Here is a 20,178-nt window from a genome sequence, read left to right as displayed (position 1 = left end):
ATTTTTTATTTGTGATACTATTTAATTTTAGGTAAGTTTTAAATTCTTTTGATAAAAATTCTTCCCATGAATCAGTGCAAAAGATAGAGATATCATTTTGAAACTTATTTTTGACTAAATTGTAAAATATTCGAAAGTATGAAAAAACTTCAAATTTGTGTTTAAGGAAATAAATCCAAGTGTGTTTAGTAAAATCATCAACAAAGATTACATAATATGCAAACTCACTCTTAGATATAACAGGTGTTGGGCCTCAAACATCCGAATGTATTAACTCAAGCGGTCATGTAGAGACAAAGGTTCTTTCTTGAAATGACAATCTCTTCATTTTGCCAAGAATATAATCTTTACATGTAAAATTTTCAAGATTACAAATTTTTTCCATATTTGAAAAATGTTGAATTTTGGATACATTAGGATGGCCAAACCTTTTACACCATAAATCCAAATCTAATTTCTGAACATTATAACAAAAGGTATTCTTGTGTATTTTTAAAAAATCCATGTATTATAAACCTTCTTCTCTATGACATTCCCTAATCAGCTTCCCTGACTGACGATCCTGCACTCGACAACCAACAAAAGTGAAGAAAACATTATACCCATGCTCAGATAATTGATAAACATATCAAAGATTTAGATTTAATTTGAGAATATATCTAATTTTTAGAATAGAAAATCTTTTTGAGTTTTGAATTTTTTTTTCAAAATTTTATATTCCCTTTACTTCAAGAGATGTCCTATCGGCAATAAATACATTTGACCCGCTTGACTTATGACATTCGGATAAAATATCATCATTTGGTATCATATTTTAACGCTCGAAAATTTTAACTTGTAAACTTTTAGAAGAACTTGAAAGATACTGGAAAATCCTTTTTTTTCGGAGTTTTTGTTTTAGCAAATCAACGGAAATGATTTTCAAAATAACAAGTGGACAACCTTGGGTGCATTACCGCAAAACTTCCATTTCACAGTAGATTTGCATCTTCGTAACAACATTTAAAACCATATGAATTAAAAGATAATTTCATGTTTATACAAAATGAGATTTTCTAAAGAAATCTTTATACAAAATTTTAAACAAAAAAGATGTATCCAGGACGCAGAATGTCCGAAGAAACAGTGGGATCTTGATGTCATCTTGTAATCGCGCTATCGTCTGTCGCTCAGACTTAATCATCACCTGTACCCATAAGATAGGTCAGTTTCATAAAAAACTGGTAGGTGCACAATTATAACAATTTAGAACAAATCTAACATAAGCATTTATTTCATACATGGTATGCAATTCAATATAAGTAAAGTGAACATGATAACTTTGTTTTGATATTAGCTGTCTTGAGGGTATGCATAGGAGCGAAACATAGAAACAACTAAGACTGTTTGGGGGTTTGTTATGCTATATATTTTTCGATACCCCGAACAACTAGCTGAGTCCGTTCCTAAGGGGATGGTCGGTGACCGAGAGAGAATTTTCCAAAGACATTCGTGGCAAAGGATGCACTCAACTTTTGTAGAAGTTCCATTAAATCTACCACTTAAGATAATTTTTGGTAGTCTCGTCCCTTAACTCCGATGATTGGGGACACCGAGTCATTTGCCCAAGGGGTGGTTGTTAACAACCCATCCATCGGAGTTTTTGTAGCATCTCATTCTCTCCCTTGACGAAAACAAAGAGGCGAATGAATACATCGGGTTCTATTTTAACTGACAACCCATTCTACATGCTCTGGTCTTTCAAACCAGTTCGAGCATCTTGCTAGTGAAGGCGATTATCACCATTTATGTGATTTCAACAATGTGCATTTTTTGCACGCTATGAGGATTCTATAAACCTCTTATCCAATCATCGTAGTACTAACATGCCGTGCATATCTGATAGTACAACTACGATGATTGGGGTATTAGTTTCTCTAAAGAAACCCTAACTCAATTGTTTCGTGAAAGAAACGATGGAATCATTTTAGTTTAGTTTGACATGAATTGGTCTTTCAAAACACTTTTATATCATTGTGCACCTTGCACGATACGAGATCCCACGAATCTCTCATCCAGTTATCATAGTATCAAACATGTGGTACATGTCTTGCGATACCGATTACGATAAAAGGGGTATGGGTTTCTCAGAAGAAACCCCAACCAAACACATTTTCATGCTCCCAACCAGGGATATCCGGGTCATATCGGATATTAAAGCAAAGTTAAAACATTTCCTCCTATCGTGCCGGTTTGGGAAAAACTTAGTTGCAATTAGGCAACCCCCAAGTGTTCGAATTTTGCTTTTCAAAATTACGCATTTTTGGAATGTTGGATTTTCGCAAGAAAACTTTTTTCTTTAAAGTTTTTGTGCTCATGCATAAATCCGTGTCTTTTATAAAAGCGCAAACATGCTACGAGGTAGGAAAGAGTACGCAACTGCATACCTTACGAGGTTGGATATATGTACCAATAATACATATATTACATTATGCAGGTCTGTGCACATTTCAGCGCGACAATCAAGTATAAAGCAAGGCTCGATGTGCGAAACCACACATCGAGCTAAATCAATGCGTAAGCATTGCACGAGGTACAAAACTGTACCTTGGCAAAATAAATGTGTAAGTAGTGCTCGAGGTACGAAACCATACTCCGACTAAATAAATGCGTAAGTAGTGCACGAGGTACAAAACTATACCCCAGCTAAATAAATGCATAAGCAGTAGCCTGTGCATGTGATAGCGCGATGGCAAAGTAAATGACATAAAGCAATGGTCGATATGTGAAACCTGAAATGAAATGGGGATCTTCGAAACACGAGCTTAGAATAACAAGCGCAAGTGTCAAGAATGACACTAAAGCATAACCCCTAAAAAGGGTATAACTGGAAACAAAATAAAAATAAAAATGTATTCTTTATTGATATGAAAAACCAATTGCTTAAGAAGCATTGGAGTAAAATACAAGAGGGGCTGCACCCCTTTATATACACAGCTGAAAGAGGACTCAATAGAGCTGTTGGGCACAGTCCAACAGCTCTATTTAGAGCTGTTGGAATGTGTCAGTCCAACAGCTCTATTGCTAGTCAAGTCTGGACAGGACTTGACTAGCAACAGTCATTCTAGTTCAAACTGAACTAGATGACATAAAGACAAAAAATAAAAATAAAGGAAAAAAATTACAGAAAAAAAGAAATGAAAAATGTATTTATATATAATAATATAATAATATAATATTATTATATATACATATATGTGCAGTTTTACATTTTAACACTCCCCCTCAAACTTACGGTACAATGAGCGAAAGTTTGTCTAAGAGAAAGTGAAATCAGGGAGCAGCGAGAGGCTTTGTAAAGAAGTCTGCTAACTGATATTCTGAAGTGACATATGGCAGATCAATTATCCCGTGTAGATATTCCTCTCTGACGTAGTGACAATCCATTTCGATGTGTTTGGTGCGTTCGTGGAATGTTCTGTTACTGGCAATGTAGATCGCACTTTTGTTGTCACAACACATTTTTGAAGCCTTTGTTGCTTCAACTCCCATGTCAGCAAGCAGTCGTCGGAGCCAAACTATTTCCATGGTCGTGGTTGCCATGGCTCTGTATTCAGCTTCGGTGGATGAGAGAGATACCTTTTGCTGCTTTTTACACCTCCACGAGATTAATGATTCCCCTAAAAAGACACAAAAGCCAGTGGTTGAGTGTCTGTTATTGGGATCACCTCCCCAATCAGCATCAGTATATGCAATTAAATCAAGAGAAGAGGAGGAAGATAAGAAAAGTCCTCGTGAAAGAGAGGACTTGATGTATCTGATAATACGCATGACTGCTCCCATATGAACAGAAGTAGGAGCATGTTGAAATTGACTTGCTGTATGAACAACATGTGCTATATCTGGTCTGGTAATGGATAGATAGGAAAGTGCCCCGACAAGCTGTCTGTAAGGAGTAGGGTCTGCAAGAAGTTCTCCATCATCAATCTTCATTTTAACATTAACAACTTCTGGAGTGTCGACTTTCTTATCATCAGTAATACCAGACCTGAAAACAATATCAAAAGCAAATTTAGTCTGAGATAATAAATATCCTCTAGGAGAATAAGCAACTTCAATGCCTAAAAAATATCTCAACAAGCCCAAATCAATCATTTCAAAATGAGATTTAAGAAGTGTTTTGATTGTTTCAACTCCCTGTTTATCGCTTCCGGTGATGATCATATCATCCACATAGAGAAGAAGCACAATGATCCCTGCATCAGAATTCTTAATAAACAAAGCAGTGTTAGTTAAACAGAATTGAAAACCAATATCAATCATAACACGACTAAACCTATCATACCAAGCTTTTGGTGCTTGTTTAAGTCCATAAAGAGCTTTTTCTAAGCGAAGGACTTTACCCTTAGGAATACTTAGACCAGGAGGGGGTTCCATATATACTTCTTCAACTAGCTTTCCATTTAAAAAAACATTTTTGACATCCATTTGAAAAATAGACCATTTTTTGATAGAAGCTAAGGCAATTAAGGTTCGGACAATAGTCATACGAGCCACCGGAGCAAAGGTTTCTTCATAATCAATCCCATATTCTTGGGCATAACCTTTGGCTACTAAACGGGCTTTATATCTTTCAAGAGTACCATCACTCTTGGTTTTAATTTTATAAACCCATCGACATCCTATAGTTTTCTTCCCTGGAGGAAGATCTTGAATATTCCATGTAGAAGCCTTTTCAAGTGCATCTAATTCAGCTTTCATGGCTTTTATCCATTTGATATCATTTTTTGCTTGAAAATATGTGGATGGTTCTTCATATGAGTGAATTAATGCAATAACTGCCCTATATGTGGGTGAGAAAGACTCGTATGATACAAACTTTCCTGGAGGTCTCGAGATTCGGGTTGATTGTCTAGTTGGAATGTTAGAATATTTCTCAAGTGCACATGGAGGATTAGACTCTTGTCGCCTGGAATATTGAATACTAGTATCTCTATGAACTTCATTTTCAACATTAAGATCAATAATTCTTTGATCATCATCAAAGTTACAGTCAAGGTCATATTCATCAGATGTTGATGTTAGATCTAGCAAAAAGGAGTACTCAGTGACGTCTTTTAATTTTCTAAAATCAAAGAAGCTCTCTTTTTCAAGAAAGGAAACATTTCTAGACACATATAGTTTATTATTTTTGAAGTCAAAACATCTATAACCTTTCTGGTTTTCAGCATATCCTAAAAAGGCACAGGGAATCGCACGAGGGGAAAGTTTATCATTTTTGTCAGTAAATATGAAACATTTGCACCCAAATATTCTTAGTCTAGAGTAGTCTGGAGAAATGTTCATAAGTTTTTCAATGGGAGTGATATTTTGTAACGAAGAAGATGGCATCCTATTAATGAGATAGGTGGCAGTTAAGGCAGCTTCTGCCCAAAAGTCTTTCGGGACTTGATTTGCTATTAATAAAGTCCTAGTGGTTTCTATAATATGGCGATGTTTTCGTTCTGCCAGTCCATTTTGTTGAGGTGTATAAGGACAAGATCTTTGATGTGTGATGCCATGCAATTTAAGATAATTTTGAAAATCTGTGGATAAAAACTCTCCCCCTGAATCTGTGCGAAAAATAGTAATATCATTTTGAAACTTGTTTTTAACCATATTATGAAAAGTTTGAAAGTATGAAAATACTTCAGACTTATGTTTGAGAAAGTACATCCACGTATGTCGGGAGAAATCATCGACAAAAATAACATAGTAAACAAATCCTCCTTTAGAAATTACTGGTGCAGGACCCCAAACATCCGAGTGTATTAATTCAAGTGGTCTTGAAGAGAAAAAGGTTCTGTTCTGAAATGGTAATCTTTTCATTTTGCCGAGAATACAATCTTTACAATCAAATGATTCAGAGTTACAAAATTTCCCTAGATTTGGAAAATGTTGGATTTTGGCTATATGTGGGTGACCAAGTCTCTTATGCCACAGTTTCAACTCTATTTTTTGAATATTATAACAAAAAGCTTTCTTCGGCATTTCCAAAAAATCCATGTAATAAAGTCCTCCTTCTTTATGGCCTTCCCCAATCAGCTTGCCTGACTGACGATCCTGTACCCAACAACCATGAGAAGAAAAAGAAATATTACACCCATAATCAGAAATTTGAGATACAGATAAAAGATTTAAATTTAATTTGGGAACATGTCTAATTTCTGGAATAATTTTTTTTTTTGTTTTATAAATTTTTTCAAAATTTCCTATTCCTTCTATTTCAAGAGAAGTCCCATCAGCAGTAAAGACCTTTGACACACTTGTTTTATTTTTAACACATTTGGATAGACTTTGATTATTTGGGGTCATATGAAAAGATGCACCAGAGTCAAGAACCAAGAAATTTTACCTAGATTAGAAAAAGATGAGGCTGCTGCGCCGGTTGAAGCTTCAGATGAGGAAGAGGCACCTTTGATGAGAGGCTGAAGAATCTTCATTAGTTGGGCCAGGAAAACTGGTGCATCCTGATCTTTAGGCTCTGATCCAGCAATTGCAGCTCTTTTTTCTCTCAGTTCCTTAAGTTTGGGACATTGTGGCCTGTAGTGTCCTGATTCATGACAGTGATGACAATAACTTTCTTCTTATCATAGTCACCATTTTGTCGGTTAAAGTGAGGAGGCCTATATGATCGAACATGATTCCCTGGTCTAGACACGGCTAAAACGGAATCATCTTCAATTTTTAAAGAACCTTTCCGGAGACGATTTTCTTCCATTGTTAACTCTTCAATAGTTTCAACAATAGAAGGAATTTTTCCCCGGTGAAGTAGGGCCGATTTAGTGGTTTCAAATTCCAGCCTTAATCCAGTGATAAACTAGTAAAAATGTTCAGCATCGAGTTGTTTCTGACGAAGCTCGATGTCTTCGGCACAATGCCACTTTGGTTCTAAAAGGAAAAGTTCTTCCCAAAGTTTGGACAACCCATTGTAATATTCACGAATAGTTTTGTCTCCTTGTGTCATCATTCGAACTTTTTCTTGGAGGTTGCACACGTGTGCAATATCTTTAAGGGAATACATATTCTTAAGGTATTCCCATGCCTTATCGGCATGATCAAATTTGGCAAGACTTGAGCATTTTTTAATGTCAACGCTATTGATAAGCCATGACATTATCTTCGCATGAGATATTCTCCATTCTTTCCATTTCTTCTCGTATGAGGCAATAGCCTTGATTTTCTCTTCTTCCGATAGAGGGACCTCTTTATCTCCCTCCTTTTTAGTAAGAGATAGCTTAGGTTCCGAATCGGAACCATCCACAATCCCCCATAAGCCTTTTCCCCATATATGGTGCTTCATGATTGAAGCCCATGTTACATAGTTCGTATCGCTTAGTTTCATAGGCATGATGGTGACTTTATCATTGTCATCCATCGATTACAAGGAGAGAAAGAATAGGGATAGAAGAGAAACAAGAAGGAAAATTAAAAAGAAAAAAAAAACAATACAACAAGATGTGAAATCTTCTCCAATGAAGTGATAAAACACTTCTCTTCAAGTGGCGAACACTTTTGCAAACGGGCACGGAAACCGAGGCAGCTTTTCCTCAAGATTTAGTACTTCCGCGGCTCTGATACCATGAAATGAAATGGGGATCTTCGAAACACGAGCTTAGATTAACAAGAGCAAGTGTCAAGAATGACACTAAAGCATAACCCTTAAAAAGGGTATAACTGGAAACAAAATAAAAATAAAAATGTATTCTTTATTGATATGAAAAACCAATTGCTTAAGAAGCATTGGAGTAAAATACAAGAGGGGCTGCACCCCTTTATATACACAGTTGAAAGAGGACTCAATAGAGCTGTTGGGCACAGTTCAACAGCTCTATTGCTAGTCAAGTCTGGACAGGACTTGACTAGCAACAGTCATTCTAGTTCAAACTGAACTAGATGACATAAAGACAAAAAATAAAAATAAAGGAAAAAAATTACAGAAAAAAAAGAAATGAAAAATGTATTTATATATATATATATAATAATATAATATTATTATATATACATATATGTACAGTTTTACATTTTAACAAAACCACATATCGAGCTTAAATAAATGCATAAGCAGATGCCTGTGCATGTAAAATCGCGACAACAAAGTGAATGACATAAAAGGAAAGAGGACAAGGATCACAAAACTCCGTCTTTAAATTAAATGCATATACATGTATATATATATATTTATATAGTTAATTCACAAGTTTTAAGATTTGTCTGTCTATTGTCCTTTATACAACTTTCCCCTACCTCGGAGAATGTCGGTTATGCTGACGGTTTTGGATGTAGGTGATAAGTGGCGCGTGCCTTAGTGCATGCGTGAAATCTATTGTGCCGATGGGGTGCGCTAAATGGTTCGTTGTACTGCGGAAAAAAGGAATCACGAGTTGGCGTTGTGTTTGGGTCGCAAAGGGCGACACCCGACCCTGGCCCGGGTCACTAGGTTGAGCCAAGCTTCGAGTCGGTGTGTGCCGAGCTAGAAAATGGAGGGGACCGAGCTCACTCAGTCAAGTGAGCCAGTTAGGCCCCAACCGAGCTGGGCTCGGTTCAACAAAGGGTAGGGTGGGGTGGGCTCGACTACTAGGTCGAGCCTGGCCCTAACCAGAGAACCACATGGGGTGGGGTGGGCTCGGCTACCTGGCCGAGCCCGGTCCGATCCCAAAAGTACAGGAGGTGGGGGTGGGCTTGGCTAACAAGCCGAGCCCGACCCCAACCCGAGAATAGGGAGAGAGTGAGTAGTGATCGGCGGTGCCCCTCCCCTGCTTAGCGAAACAGAGAGAGCAGGGAGGGGCGACGCCTCTCCTCTGCAAATCGAGGACACGAGAGAGAAAGGGGGGGGGGGGGGCTACGACCCTCCCCTGTTAACTGAGACAGGGAGCGAGAGAGAAGGGGTGGGGGGATGTGGCCCTCCCTTGTTAACCGAGATAGGGAGCGAGAGAGAAAAGGGGTGGGGGGGGCTGCGCCCCTCCCCTATTAACCGAGAAGATATATATATATATATATATATATATATATATATATATATATATATATATATAGAGAGAGAGAGAGAGAGAGAGAGAGAGAGAGAGAGAGAGAGAGAGCAGGGAGGGGCAACACTCCTCCCTTGCAAAATGAAACAACAAGAGAGAGTGGGAGGCAGGAGGTCGGCAACCTCCTATCGGCACCCTCATAGGGAAGACCGAGAGAAGTGGGAGGGCGAGGCGGGAGGTCGGCAACCTCTTGCCGGTGCCCTCACGAAGAGAACAAACTGAGAGAAGAGGAAGGGTGAGGCAAGAGGTCGGCAACCTCCTGCCGATGCCCTTCACAGAGAGAACAGAGAGGGAGGCAGAGAACAAAGAGAGAGACAGAGAGAAGAGAAGAGAGAAGAGGGTACACACTTACGGCTCCGTCAGGGCTGGGATCAAGCTTTAAGAACTTTTCATACGTCATAGTCGTATGATGGCTAGCCTCGACAAGAGGTTCTTGATTCCGTTGTGGGCAAACCTAACTTCGGATTACGTCAACCAGGGTACTAAGGGATTCCATAACGAATCCCCACTGCTCCGACCATTCGTCTGCCGAATCGCCGTTCGTGCTCTGCACCATTCTTTATATATAACAAAGGATATACAAATTAGGATTCAAGGAATTCGAAAGAACGAAGTCAAAGGATTTATATTCATATATATTACGTAAGCAGTTTACAAAAACCCACCAATGCTAGTTGAAGTGCAAAAAGGGAAAGTTAGCCGCAATAAGAGAGGAGTTCGCAGACTCCTTAACAAAACCACATATACTAACTTCTCTCAGGGATGGCTAGTGAACTGTCTAAGATATTCCCTCTTGTTGCCAACATGCATAAACCTACACGGAGGAGAGGGGTGTTGTGGGTGTGTAATGTAGCGAGTCCGGTGAATATATTGGTGAGGCCAGAGTATAGACTGGGGAATCTGGTGAGGGCGTGTAGGTAGGCGAAGCATTGCCCTGAGTGCCCGCTGGGTTTGGTAGTAACCTATCAACTCAGGTATTCCCAAAGCACCCTAGACTGAGGAAGTTGCATCATCATGTACCTGTGTTGCTGATGCCCTTTTGTCGTAACCTTCTTTGAGGTGACAAGCATCTATGGTGTGCCCTAATTCTCCACAAAAAACATGCTCCTCTTGGGCATTCAGGGGGTCTTCCACCTCCGATGTGCCTAATGCGATATGATGGTTGACCAACACATGTGACAGAACACAACCTTCCTCTAAAAAATGTACCGCTGCCCATGTCATGACTAACGGTGCTTGGTAGGCAACAAGGAGTGAAAAAACGCAAACATCACTGAAAGTGGGTGGGGGTGGCCTGTTTGCCCAATAGTTCGACCAAGTTGTCAGATGTTCGCTCATTTCCACGACAAGACCCCTACCCCTTATTGAGCGGTCACACGTCCTACGCGTGCCACTTCATTGGCCATTTTCGGCACCAGTAGGAGGATTCATATCTTTAAGCAGAAACTTTAAAAAGAATATGAAAATTACATTTAATCTAATTCTACACAATTGAATTATAAGCATAAAAGACTTTTACTTAGAGCGCGATGCGGATGCTCGATGATCAAGAATCATTATTTTCTTAAGCTCTGATACCAAGTTGTAATGCCTCAAAATTTCAACTTGTAAACTTTTAGAAGAATTTGAAAGAGACTGAAAAATCTTTTGTTTTTTAGAGCTTTTGTTTTAGCAAATCAGCGAAAACGATTTTTGAAATGACAAGTCGACAACTTTAGGTGCATTACCACAAAACTTCTATTTCACAATAGATTTGCATTTTCATAAATTTAAAACCATATGCATTAAAAGATAATTTCAAATTTATACAAAATGAGATTTCCTGAGGAAATTTTTATACAAAATTTTAAACCTAAAAGATGTATTCAGGATGCAGAATGTGAGAATAAACAGTGGGATCTTGATGCCATCTTGCAATCGCGCCATCGCCTGTCGCTCAGACCAAATTAGCCACTGTACCCATAAGATGGGTTAGTTTCATGAAAAACTGGTAGGTGCACAATTATAACAATTTAGGACAAATATAACATAAGCATTTATTTCATACATGGTATGCAATTCAACATATGTAAAGTGAACAAGATAACTTTGTTTCAATATTAGTTGTTCTGAGGGTATGCATAAGAGCGAAACGTAGAAACAACTAAGATTGTTCGGGGGTTTGTTATGATATATATTTTTTGATACCCCGAACAATTAGCTGAGTCCGTTCCTCAGAGGATGGTCGGTGACCGAGAGAGAATTTCTCAAAGGCATTCGGGGCAAAGGATGCACTTAACTTTTGCAGAAGTTCCATGAGATCTACCACTTAAGATCATTTTTGGTAGTCCCGTCCCTTAACTCCGATGATTGGGGATACCGAGTCATTTGCCTGAGGGGTGGTTATTAACAACCTATCCATCAGAGTTTGTATACCATCCCATTCTCTCCCTTGACAAAAACAAAGAGGCGAATGGATACGTCGGGTTCTATTTTAACTGACAACCTATTCTACATGATCTGGTCTTTTAAACCAGTTTGAGTATCTTGCCAGTGAAGGCGATCTTCACCATTTATATGATTTCAAAATGTGCATTTTTTGCACGCTACGAGGATTCCATAAACCTCTCATCCAATCATCGTAGTACTAACATGCCGTGCATATCTGATAGTACAACTACGATGATTGGGGTATTAGTTTCTCTAAAGAAACCCTAACTCAATTGTTTCGTGAAAGAAATGATGGAACCATTTTAGTTTAGTTTGACAAGAATTGGTCTTTCTAAACACTTTTATATCATTGTGCACCTTGCATGATACGAGATCCCACAAATCTCTCATCCAGTTATCGTAGTATCAAACATGCAGCACATGTCTTGCGATACCGCTTACGATAAAAGGGGTATGGGTTTCTCAAAAGAAACCCCAAACAAACACATTCCCATGCTCCCAACCGGGGATATCCGGGTCATATCGGATATTAAAGCAAAGTTAAAACATTTTCTCCTATCGTGATGGTTTGGGAAAAACTTAGTTGCAATTAGGCAACCCCCAAGTGTTCGAATTTTGCTTTTCAAACTACGCATTTTTGAAATGTTGGATTCTCGCAAGAAAACCTTTTTCTTTAAAGTTTTTGCGCTCATGCATAAATCCATGTCTTTTGTAAAAGCGCAAGCTTGCTACGAGGTAGGAAAGAGTACGCAACTGTGTATCTTACGAGGTTGGATATATATACCAATAATACGTATATTGCATGGCAAAGTATAAAGAAAGGCTCGATGTGCGAAACCATACGTCGAGCTGAATAAATGCGTAAGCAATGCATGATATACAAAACCGTACCCCAGCAAAATAAATGCGTAAGCATTTCATGAGGTACGAAACTGTATCTCGATTAAATAAATGCGTAAGTAGTGGCACGAGGTACGAAACCATACCCCAGCTAAATAAATGCGTAAGCAGTAGCCTGTGCATGTGATAGCACGGCGGCAAAGTAATGCTCGATATGTGAAACCACATATCGAGCTTAAATAAATGCATAAGCAGAAGCCTGTGTACGTAAAAGCACGACGACAAAGTAAATGACATAAAAGGAAATATGACAAGGATCGCAAAATTGTGTCCTTGAATTAAATGCATATATATATATATAATTCATAAGTTTTAAGATTTGTCCGTCCATTGTCCATTGTGCAACTTTCTCCTACCTCAGAGAATGTCGGTTATGCTGACGGTTCCGAGTGTAGGTGATAAGTGGTGCACGCCTCAGTGCGCACATGGAGTCGGTTGCGCTAAATGGTTTGTCATATGCAGAAAAAAGAAGGAATCACGCGCTGGCATTGCGTTTGGGTCACAAAGGGTGACACCCGACCCTGGCCCGGGTCCCTAGGCCGAGCCAGGGCCCGAGTCAATGTGCACCAAGCTAGAAAATGGAGGGAACCGAGCTCACTCGGGTGAGTGATCCGGTTAGGCCCCAACCGAGCCGGGCTCAGTTCAACAAAAAGGAAAGGGTGTGGTGGACTCGGCTACTAGGCCGAGCCTGACCCCAACCCGAGCAAAATAGGGGGATGGGGTGGGCTCGTCCCCAACCCAAAAATACAGGAGGTGGGGGTGGGCTCGACTAACAGGTTGAGCATGACCCCAACCCGAGAACAAAGAGAGAGAGTGAGCAGGGAGGGGTGGCGTCCCTCCCTTGCTAAACGAAACAAAGAGAGTAGGGAGGGGCGGCGCCCCTTCCCTGCGAAACGAGGACACGAGAGAGAAGTGGGGAGGGGGCTACAACCCTCCCATGTTAATTGAGATAAGGAGCGAGAGAGAGAAGAGGGCGGGGGGGCGCTGTGGCCCTCCCTTATTAACCGAGATAGGGAGCGAGAGAGAGAAGGGTTGGGGGTGGGGGTGGGGGGGTGCTTCGCCCCTCCCTTGTTAACCGAGAAGATAGAGAGAGTGATCAAGGAGGGACGACGCCCCTGCCCTGTGAAATGAAACAACGAGAGAGAGTGGGAGGCAGGAGGTCTGCGACCTCTTGCCGACACCCTCACAGGGAAGACCTAAAGAAGAGGGAGGGCGAGGCTGGAGGTCAGCAACCTCCTGCCTGCGCCCTCATAGAGCGAACAAACCGAGAGAAGAGGGAGGGCAAGGCAGGAGCTTAGCAACCTCCTGCTAGTGCCCTTCACAGAGAGAACAGAGAGGGAGGCGAAGAACAAAGAGAGAGACATAGAGAAGAGAAAGCAAGGAGAAGAGGGTATGCACTTGCAACTCCGTCGGGGCTCAGGAGGTGGTCGGAGGTCACACAGAAGGGGAGAGAGAGAGAGAGAGAGAGAGAGAGAGAGAGAGAGAGAGAGAGAGAGAGAGAGAGAGAGAGAGCGGGGAAAGAGTGAGCGAGGGTTCAGGGAGAGAGAAAAACACTGGGGGGGGGCACCTTTTCGTAAAAAGAGAGCCCCCCCTCATGCTTAAATAGAAAAGCACGTGTTTTTTTTTGGGTATAGATCTGGGTTGGATCTAGATCCAACTCAGATCTGAAATTAAATTATTTATTTATTTATTTTATTTTTCTTTCTTTGAACCAAATTTTACATATATAAAATGAGACACCTGAGTCAAGAAGCCAAAGAGATTTACCAGGATCAAAGATTCTAATAAAAGAGATTGTAGCTCTAGTAGATAAAGTTCCTTTGAGTAAGGGTTGAAGGGCTTCTACAAGTTGAGTCAAGGATATGTTCTCAATGGTTGACTCTTGCATAGTTTGGAATTCACTTGACTCTTGTTTAACCGAGACAAACCTTCTTTTCATAAGGTCTCTTCAACTTAGGGCAATAAGTTTTGATGTGTTCCAGTTCACGGCAATAATAGCAAATAATTTTTTTTCTCAAACTCATTGCCTTGTTTTCCATAGTGATTATTGTTTGGCCGTCCATAGTGTGGTGGTTTGTAAGTATGGATATGGTTTTGCAGCCTAGATACGGCTAGAATCGAGTCCTCATCATTCTTACATGTCTTTTTTTAAGCCTATTTTCGTCTATACTTAGTTATTCAATGGTATCCTCAATAGAGGGGACTTTCTTTCCATGAAGAAGAGTTGATTTTGTAGACTCAAACTCTGGTCTTACCCTATTGATGAATTGATAGAAATGCTCCACATCAATTTGTCATTGGCAGAGTTCTATATCCTCGGGACAATGCCATCTAGGCTCAAGAAGAGCCAACTCATTCTAAAGATCAGACAACTCAGTAAAATATTCTCTAATACGTCTTTCTCCTTGAATCATAGTAAGTATTTTGTCTTATAAATTGCATACGTGTCCAATATCTTTAAGAGAATACATTCTCTTACGATAATTCTATGCCTTATTTGCATGTTCAAATTTGGCAAGACTAGAGCACTTCTTAATATCGACACTACTAATGAGCCAAAACATAATCTGGGCATGCCCCATTCTCTATTTTTTTCATTTTTTTTCTCATAGGTGACCACAAAATTGGTCTTTTCAACCTCCGTAAGAGGTACTTTATTTTCACCTTCTATCTTATTAAGAATTAGTTTGGCTTCCGAATTAGACCCATCCACTAATCTCCACAACCCTTTTCCCCATATGAGGTGCTTCATGATTGAAGCCCATATTACATAATGTGTCATTGAGCTTGATGGGTTTTATGGTGACATTTTCATTGTCATCCATTTTTACAAGATCTAAAGAGAATAAAACAAAAGTTAGAGAGGGAGAAAAAGAAGAGAGAAAGATAGAGAAGGGAGAAAGTTGAAACAAAGAGAAGATCAAGAACATTACACCACCAAGTGAGTACCACCAATAAAGAGCACAGACACTTCTCCACAAACTGAGCACCACCAAATTTTTTCTTAGAACACAATCACGATCTCACAAGCACTTGAATGGATTTTGCAAAAGAGTCTTAATCTCTTTTAAATCTTGAGTAGCACGCTTCCCAATGCACCAAAAAAAATCAGCTTGATCACCAAGCTTTGATACCATGTAAGAAAACAAGTCTCTCCGAAGATATTCATCAAATCATCAAAGTGGACATACAAAAGAGTTTCACCAAAGCACCAAAAAAATACACAAACACCACACAATGAGCTCGCACACCAAATCCACCAAAGGTGGTTAACACAAGAATTAAAAATAATGTTTTATTGATAATGAACCAATGCATGAAGCATTACAAATGGTGGGATTTTGCCCCATATTTATACACAAAGGAGACCCAAGAGAGAGCCGTTGGGGGTCCAATGGCTCTAAATAGTGCCGTTGCACCTCCAACAACTCTTAATATTGACTAGTTAACAAGCGTTGACTAGTCCTATCTCAACAAAATATTAAAATCTAATCCTAACTAGACTAACCCTAGTTATATATATACATATATATATATATGTATATTTACATTTTTAACAATACATAATATCAAGTTGGCCATCTGCTGTCTGAATCTTGAGACTGCAGCCATGCAAAATGATGAAAATACCCTTCTGTTATTACTGCTGATAGGAAGGATTGAGTATATCATAGTACACTTATAACATGCTTTTGTTCAGTGTTTGCTTTGTGTCTTAATGCATATTTTCATGTTCCTTTTGCAATAATTTCTTGATGACATTTATATATTGTTTGCAGTAGTCAACATCTAAAGACAGATGTTAAGAACCGTGTGCTTTCCTCTTTCCCGCATTATGGGCATTCTGGAATTGTTGAATCTGCTCGCGAGCTATACATGCAGGTTGATGGACAACCTGGGCATAGTGGTAAGTACAAATTTATTGAACTATGTGAAGATCTTGTGAATTTTGTTCATTTTTACCTGACTAATGTCTATCCATTTCATATGTACGATGCTGGCACCTTCTTGGCACTGGAAATCTTAATGGAGTCCAGAACATGAACCGTCAATTATTTTACTGTATAATTTTCGTAGGAGACTTCCTTTGTTTCAATTCTGAGTAGACATAAGCATATAACTTTTCATACATGTTTTGTGTTCACGCTCAGCAGCCATTGAAGAAGAAGAGAGCAGAGTGAAAACTTGAAGTTTCATTAGCCCTAAAATAAATACAAGATACAACATAAAGACATCCCCTCTTGGCTTCACTAGAGGACAAAAATAGTTAACTATGGCTCTATGGCTAAAAATACAAAAGTGCCCCTCAATAATAAACATATATACATAAGGGAGGGTAGCACACAAGAGTATGGTACAATGAAGCACATCTCACAACACTCCCTCTCAAACTTGGGATGATGAGAACCTAATCATTCCAAGTTTGAAAAGGATTGGTTGAAATGTCTTTAAGGACAAGCTTTTGGTGAAACAATCCGTAATCTGACTTGATGTCCCAATATATGACAGAAAAATGATCCCTTCCAAGTAAGTTGTCCGAGCGAAGTGACAATCTATCTCAATGTGCTTAGTTCTCCCATGAAATTCTGGATTCTTGGCTATGTGAATCGCACTTTGATTGTCACAATACAAATGTGTTGCCTTTTCAACAATGACTCCCATGTCCTCTAGCAACCATTGCAACCACATGACTTTTGCTATGACTTGGGCCATGGCACGATATTCTACTTCTGCTGTGTAGAGTGCAACTCTTTGTTGTTTCTTACTCTTCCAAGATATCAGAGTCTCCTAGGAATACACAAAATTCAGAGGTGGAGTGCCTATCCTGAGACACTTCTCCAAAGTCTACATCACAACAAGCTCTCAGCTCCATAGCAGATGAAGCAGATGAGAACAAAGTATAATGCATAGTGCCTAGGTTTCCTATTCCTTCTCAACAAAAGTAAGCATTGGATATTTTAAAGCATAGTACAACGTCACACTGCAAACCAGTTAGCATGCCCATAGCATTGAATTCTCAATTGAAGCAAACATTTGATGATGATGTTCCAAATGAAGATTTTGAGGAGTATAAAAGCATCATGGGTGCATTACAATACCTCACTTTTACTTATCCTCTATGTCACACGGACTCGGCTAGGGAGGTGCCGCACCCGAGTCGACACGCCCCGACACGGGTGCGGACACGGGTGCGGCTTCGGACTCGGCCCGGACTCGGTCAACGCCGAGTCGGACTCGGTCAACGAGTCAAGGCCGAGTCCGTCCACATTTTGGACTCGGTCAACTTTGACCGAGTCCAAAAATGTCCATTTTTAAGACAAAAAAAAACATTTTTTATATATCTTTTTTTTAATATATAACCAGACTGTGCAATGCAGTTGCACAGTCAGACTGTGCAACTGCAACTGCACAGTCACTGCACACAGTCTGTGACTGTGCACAGTCTGTGTGACTGTGCACAGTCTGCACAGTCACAGACTGCATTGCACAGACTGTGTGCACAGTCTGTGTGACTGTTTCACAACTTATGTAAAAATATGTATAAAACACGATAAAAGGTAACCCAACCATTTGAGGTAGCTAAATAAATGTTTTTCCAGTTTAAAAAAATACTAGTTTCACAAGTATTAGAAAAGCTAGCTTAAGAACTACCATAAAGAAATGGGAGTGCCAAATTGAAACTTTCGAAAAAATTAAGGTCATAGTTTTGGCTACTTAATTTACTGCAGACTTGAAGTTTACTATTACAAGTCAATTTAAATTATATTTGTACAATGATAATATCCTTTTATCTTATATAGTTTTGGCTACTTAATTTTAATTGTTTACTAGAATTATTGTTATATATATATATATATATATATATATATATATATATAGCCGAGTCCCCGTGTCCAAAAATTTTGAAATTGCACCGCACCCGTGTCGCACCCGCACCCGCACCCATGTGACATAGCTTATCCTGATTTAGTATTCATTGTGAACTAATTGTCTCAATTTATGCAAAAGCATCAAAGAAGACATATGGAAGCTGTCAAGAGGATGTTAAGCTATGTTCAAGTCAAAGTGTCAGATGGGCTGGCTTATATTAGACAGACATGTTTCTGAAAATTCTCTCTAATTAGGGATGAGATCCTTCTACTCAAAGGTCAGTCGCAGGTTATGGTGTTTCTTTGGGCCCACATTTCTGTTTGTTCTGTTTGAAAACAAAGAGTTGTGGCATGCTGTTCTAGAACAAAGGCCGAATATCATGCTACACAACAAAGGTTGCTTGGATTCATCATGTGTTAATAAGTCTTCATCAAAGGGGAACCAGATATTTGTTATATAATGATAACATTGGATGCTATAACCATATCTACTAATCCAGTTTAGCATTGGAAGATGAAGCTGTAAAATTGTCTTCAATGAGACAATACACATACAAACACTAAAACCTCACAAGAAATGTGCACAAAGGCACTCAAGGAACACTTGAACTAATATGCACAAAGGCATAAAACAATACGAACATGCACAAAGGCATGAAATGCCACAATATATTAGAAAAATAGGAAAAGCTTGAGCTCACAAGCTTAAGAAAAATATAAGGGAAAGACCCCTATTTATACACCACTAGAGGGGCCACATAGGGGGCTCCCAAAGGAGTCGTTGGGAGCCCCCAACAGTCACATTTGTGACCGTTGGGGGCTCCCCAATGACTCTTTTGGGGAGCCTCCCTAGGTGACACAAACCACAAAAAAGAATAAAAAGAAAAGAAAAGAAAAGAAATAAAAAATAAAAATACAATCATATTCCAAATGGAATATGCGTAAAATATACAGAAATACCCTTTTCGGGTTATAATGCATATATATATATATATACACATACAACGAGATTGAGGATTACATTTTTAACACCCCCCTCTCAAACTTACGGTGTGATAACCGCAAGTTTGCCAAGAAGAAAATTAAATCTTGGCGAACAAAGAACCTTAATGAAAAAATCAGCCAGTTGGTACATATGGGAGATCAATGACCTTCTTCAAGTATTCTTTCCTGACATAGTGACAATCCATCTCTATGTGCTTTGTGCGTTCATGAAAAGTATGATTCTTGACAATGTATATTGCACTTTTGTTGTCGCAGCATAATTTTGTTGGTTCTTTAATATAGATTCCCATGTCTTCTAGAAGACGCCGAATCCATACAATTTCCATGGTTATGGATGCCATGGCTCGATATTCGGCTTCGGTGGAGGACAAAGAGACCTTTTGTTGCTTCTTGCACCTGCAAGAGACCAATGATTCTCCTAAGAATACACAGAAACCAGTGGTGGAGTGACGGTTATTGGGGTCACCTCCCCAATCAGAGTCAGTCTAAGCAATTAAATTTAATTTTGAGGATGAGGACATAAATACTCCCTTATTTGCAGTTTCCTTTAAGTATCTCATAATGCGAAGAACTGCACTCATGTGAACCGATGTAGGAGCATGTTGGAACTGACTGACAATGTGGATCGCATGTGATATATCAGACCTGGTGATACTAAGATACATTAGTGAGCCTACCAGTTGCCTGTAAGGAGTAGGATTTGCTAGAGGAATCTTGTCATCAATCTTCATTTTTTAGCCCACTATTTCAAGAGTTTCACAAATTTTGTCATATGAAATTCCTGATCTGTCAATAATCTTATAAGCAAGTTTAGTTTGAGATAAAAAATAACTACGTTGAGAGTAAGCAACCTCAATCCCCAAGAAATATGTCAGAAAACCTAAGTCTAACATTTCAAATTTCGTTGTCAAGACAAATTTAATGTT

General features: G+C 39.2%; 1 protein-coding gene across 2 annotated transcripts in view; it reads left to right on the top strand.

Annotated features, from left to right (window-relative positions):
• LOC149840874 (lipase class 3 family protein) overlaps window positions 1-20,178 on the top strand; it is a 150,321-nt gene that overhangs the window by 47,167 nt on the left and 82,976 nt on the right. The window contains exon 9 of one of the 2 annotated variants that reach the window (XM_090003413.1): window positions 16,160-16,284. In XM_090003413.1, coding sequence (XP_089859539.1) covers window positions 16,160-16,284 — 125 coding nt within the window. Of the gene's footprint in view, window positions 1-16,156; window positions 16,285-20,178 lie in introns of both variants that reach the window. The other variant, XM_090003412.1, reaches the window with a different exon arrangement.

The sequence above is a fragment of the Nuphar pumila genome, chromosome 4 (assembly GCF_984573655.1).
Source record: "Nuphar pumila chromosome 4, dmNupPumi1.hap1.1, whole genome shotgun sequence".
Lineage (NCBI taxonomy): Eukaryota > Viridiplantae > Streptophyta > Magnoliopsida > Nymphaeales > Nymphaeaceae > Nuphar > Nuphar pumila.
This window is presented reverse-complemented; position numbering and strand designations above follow the sequence as displayed.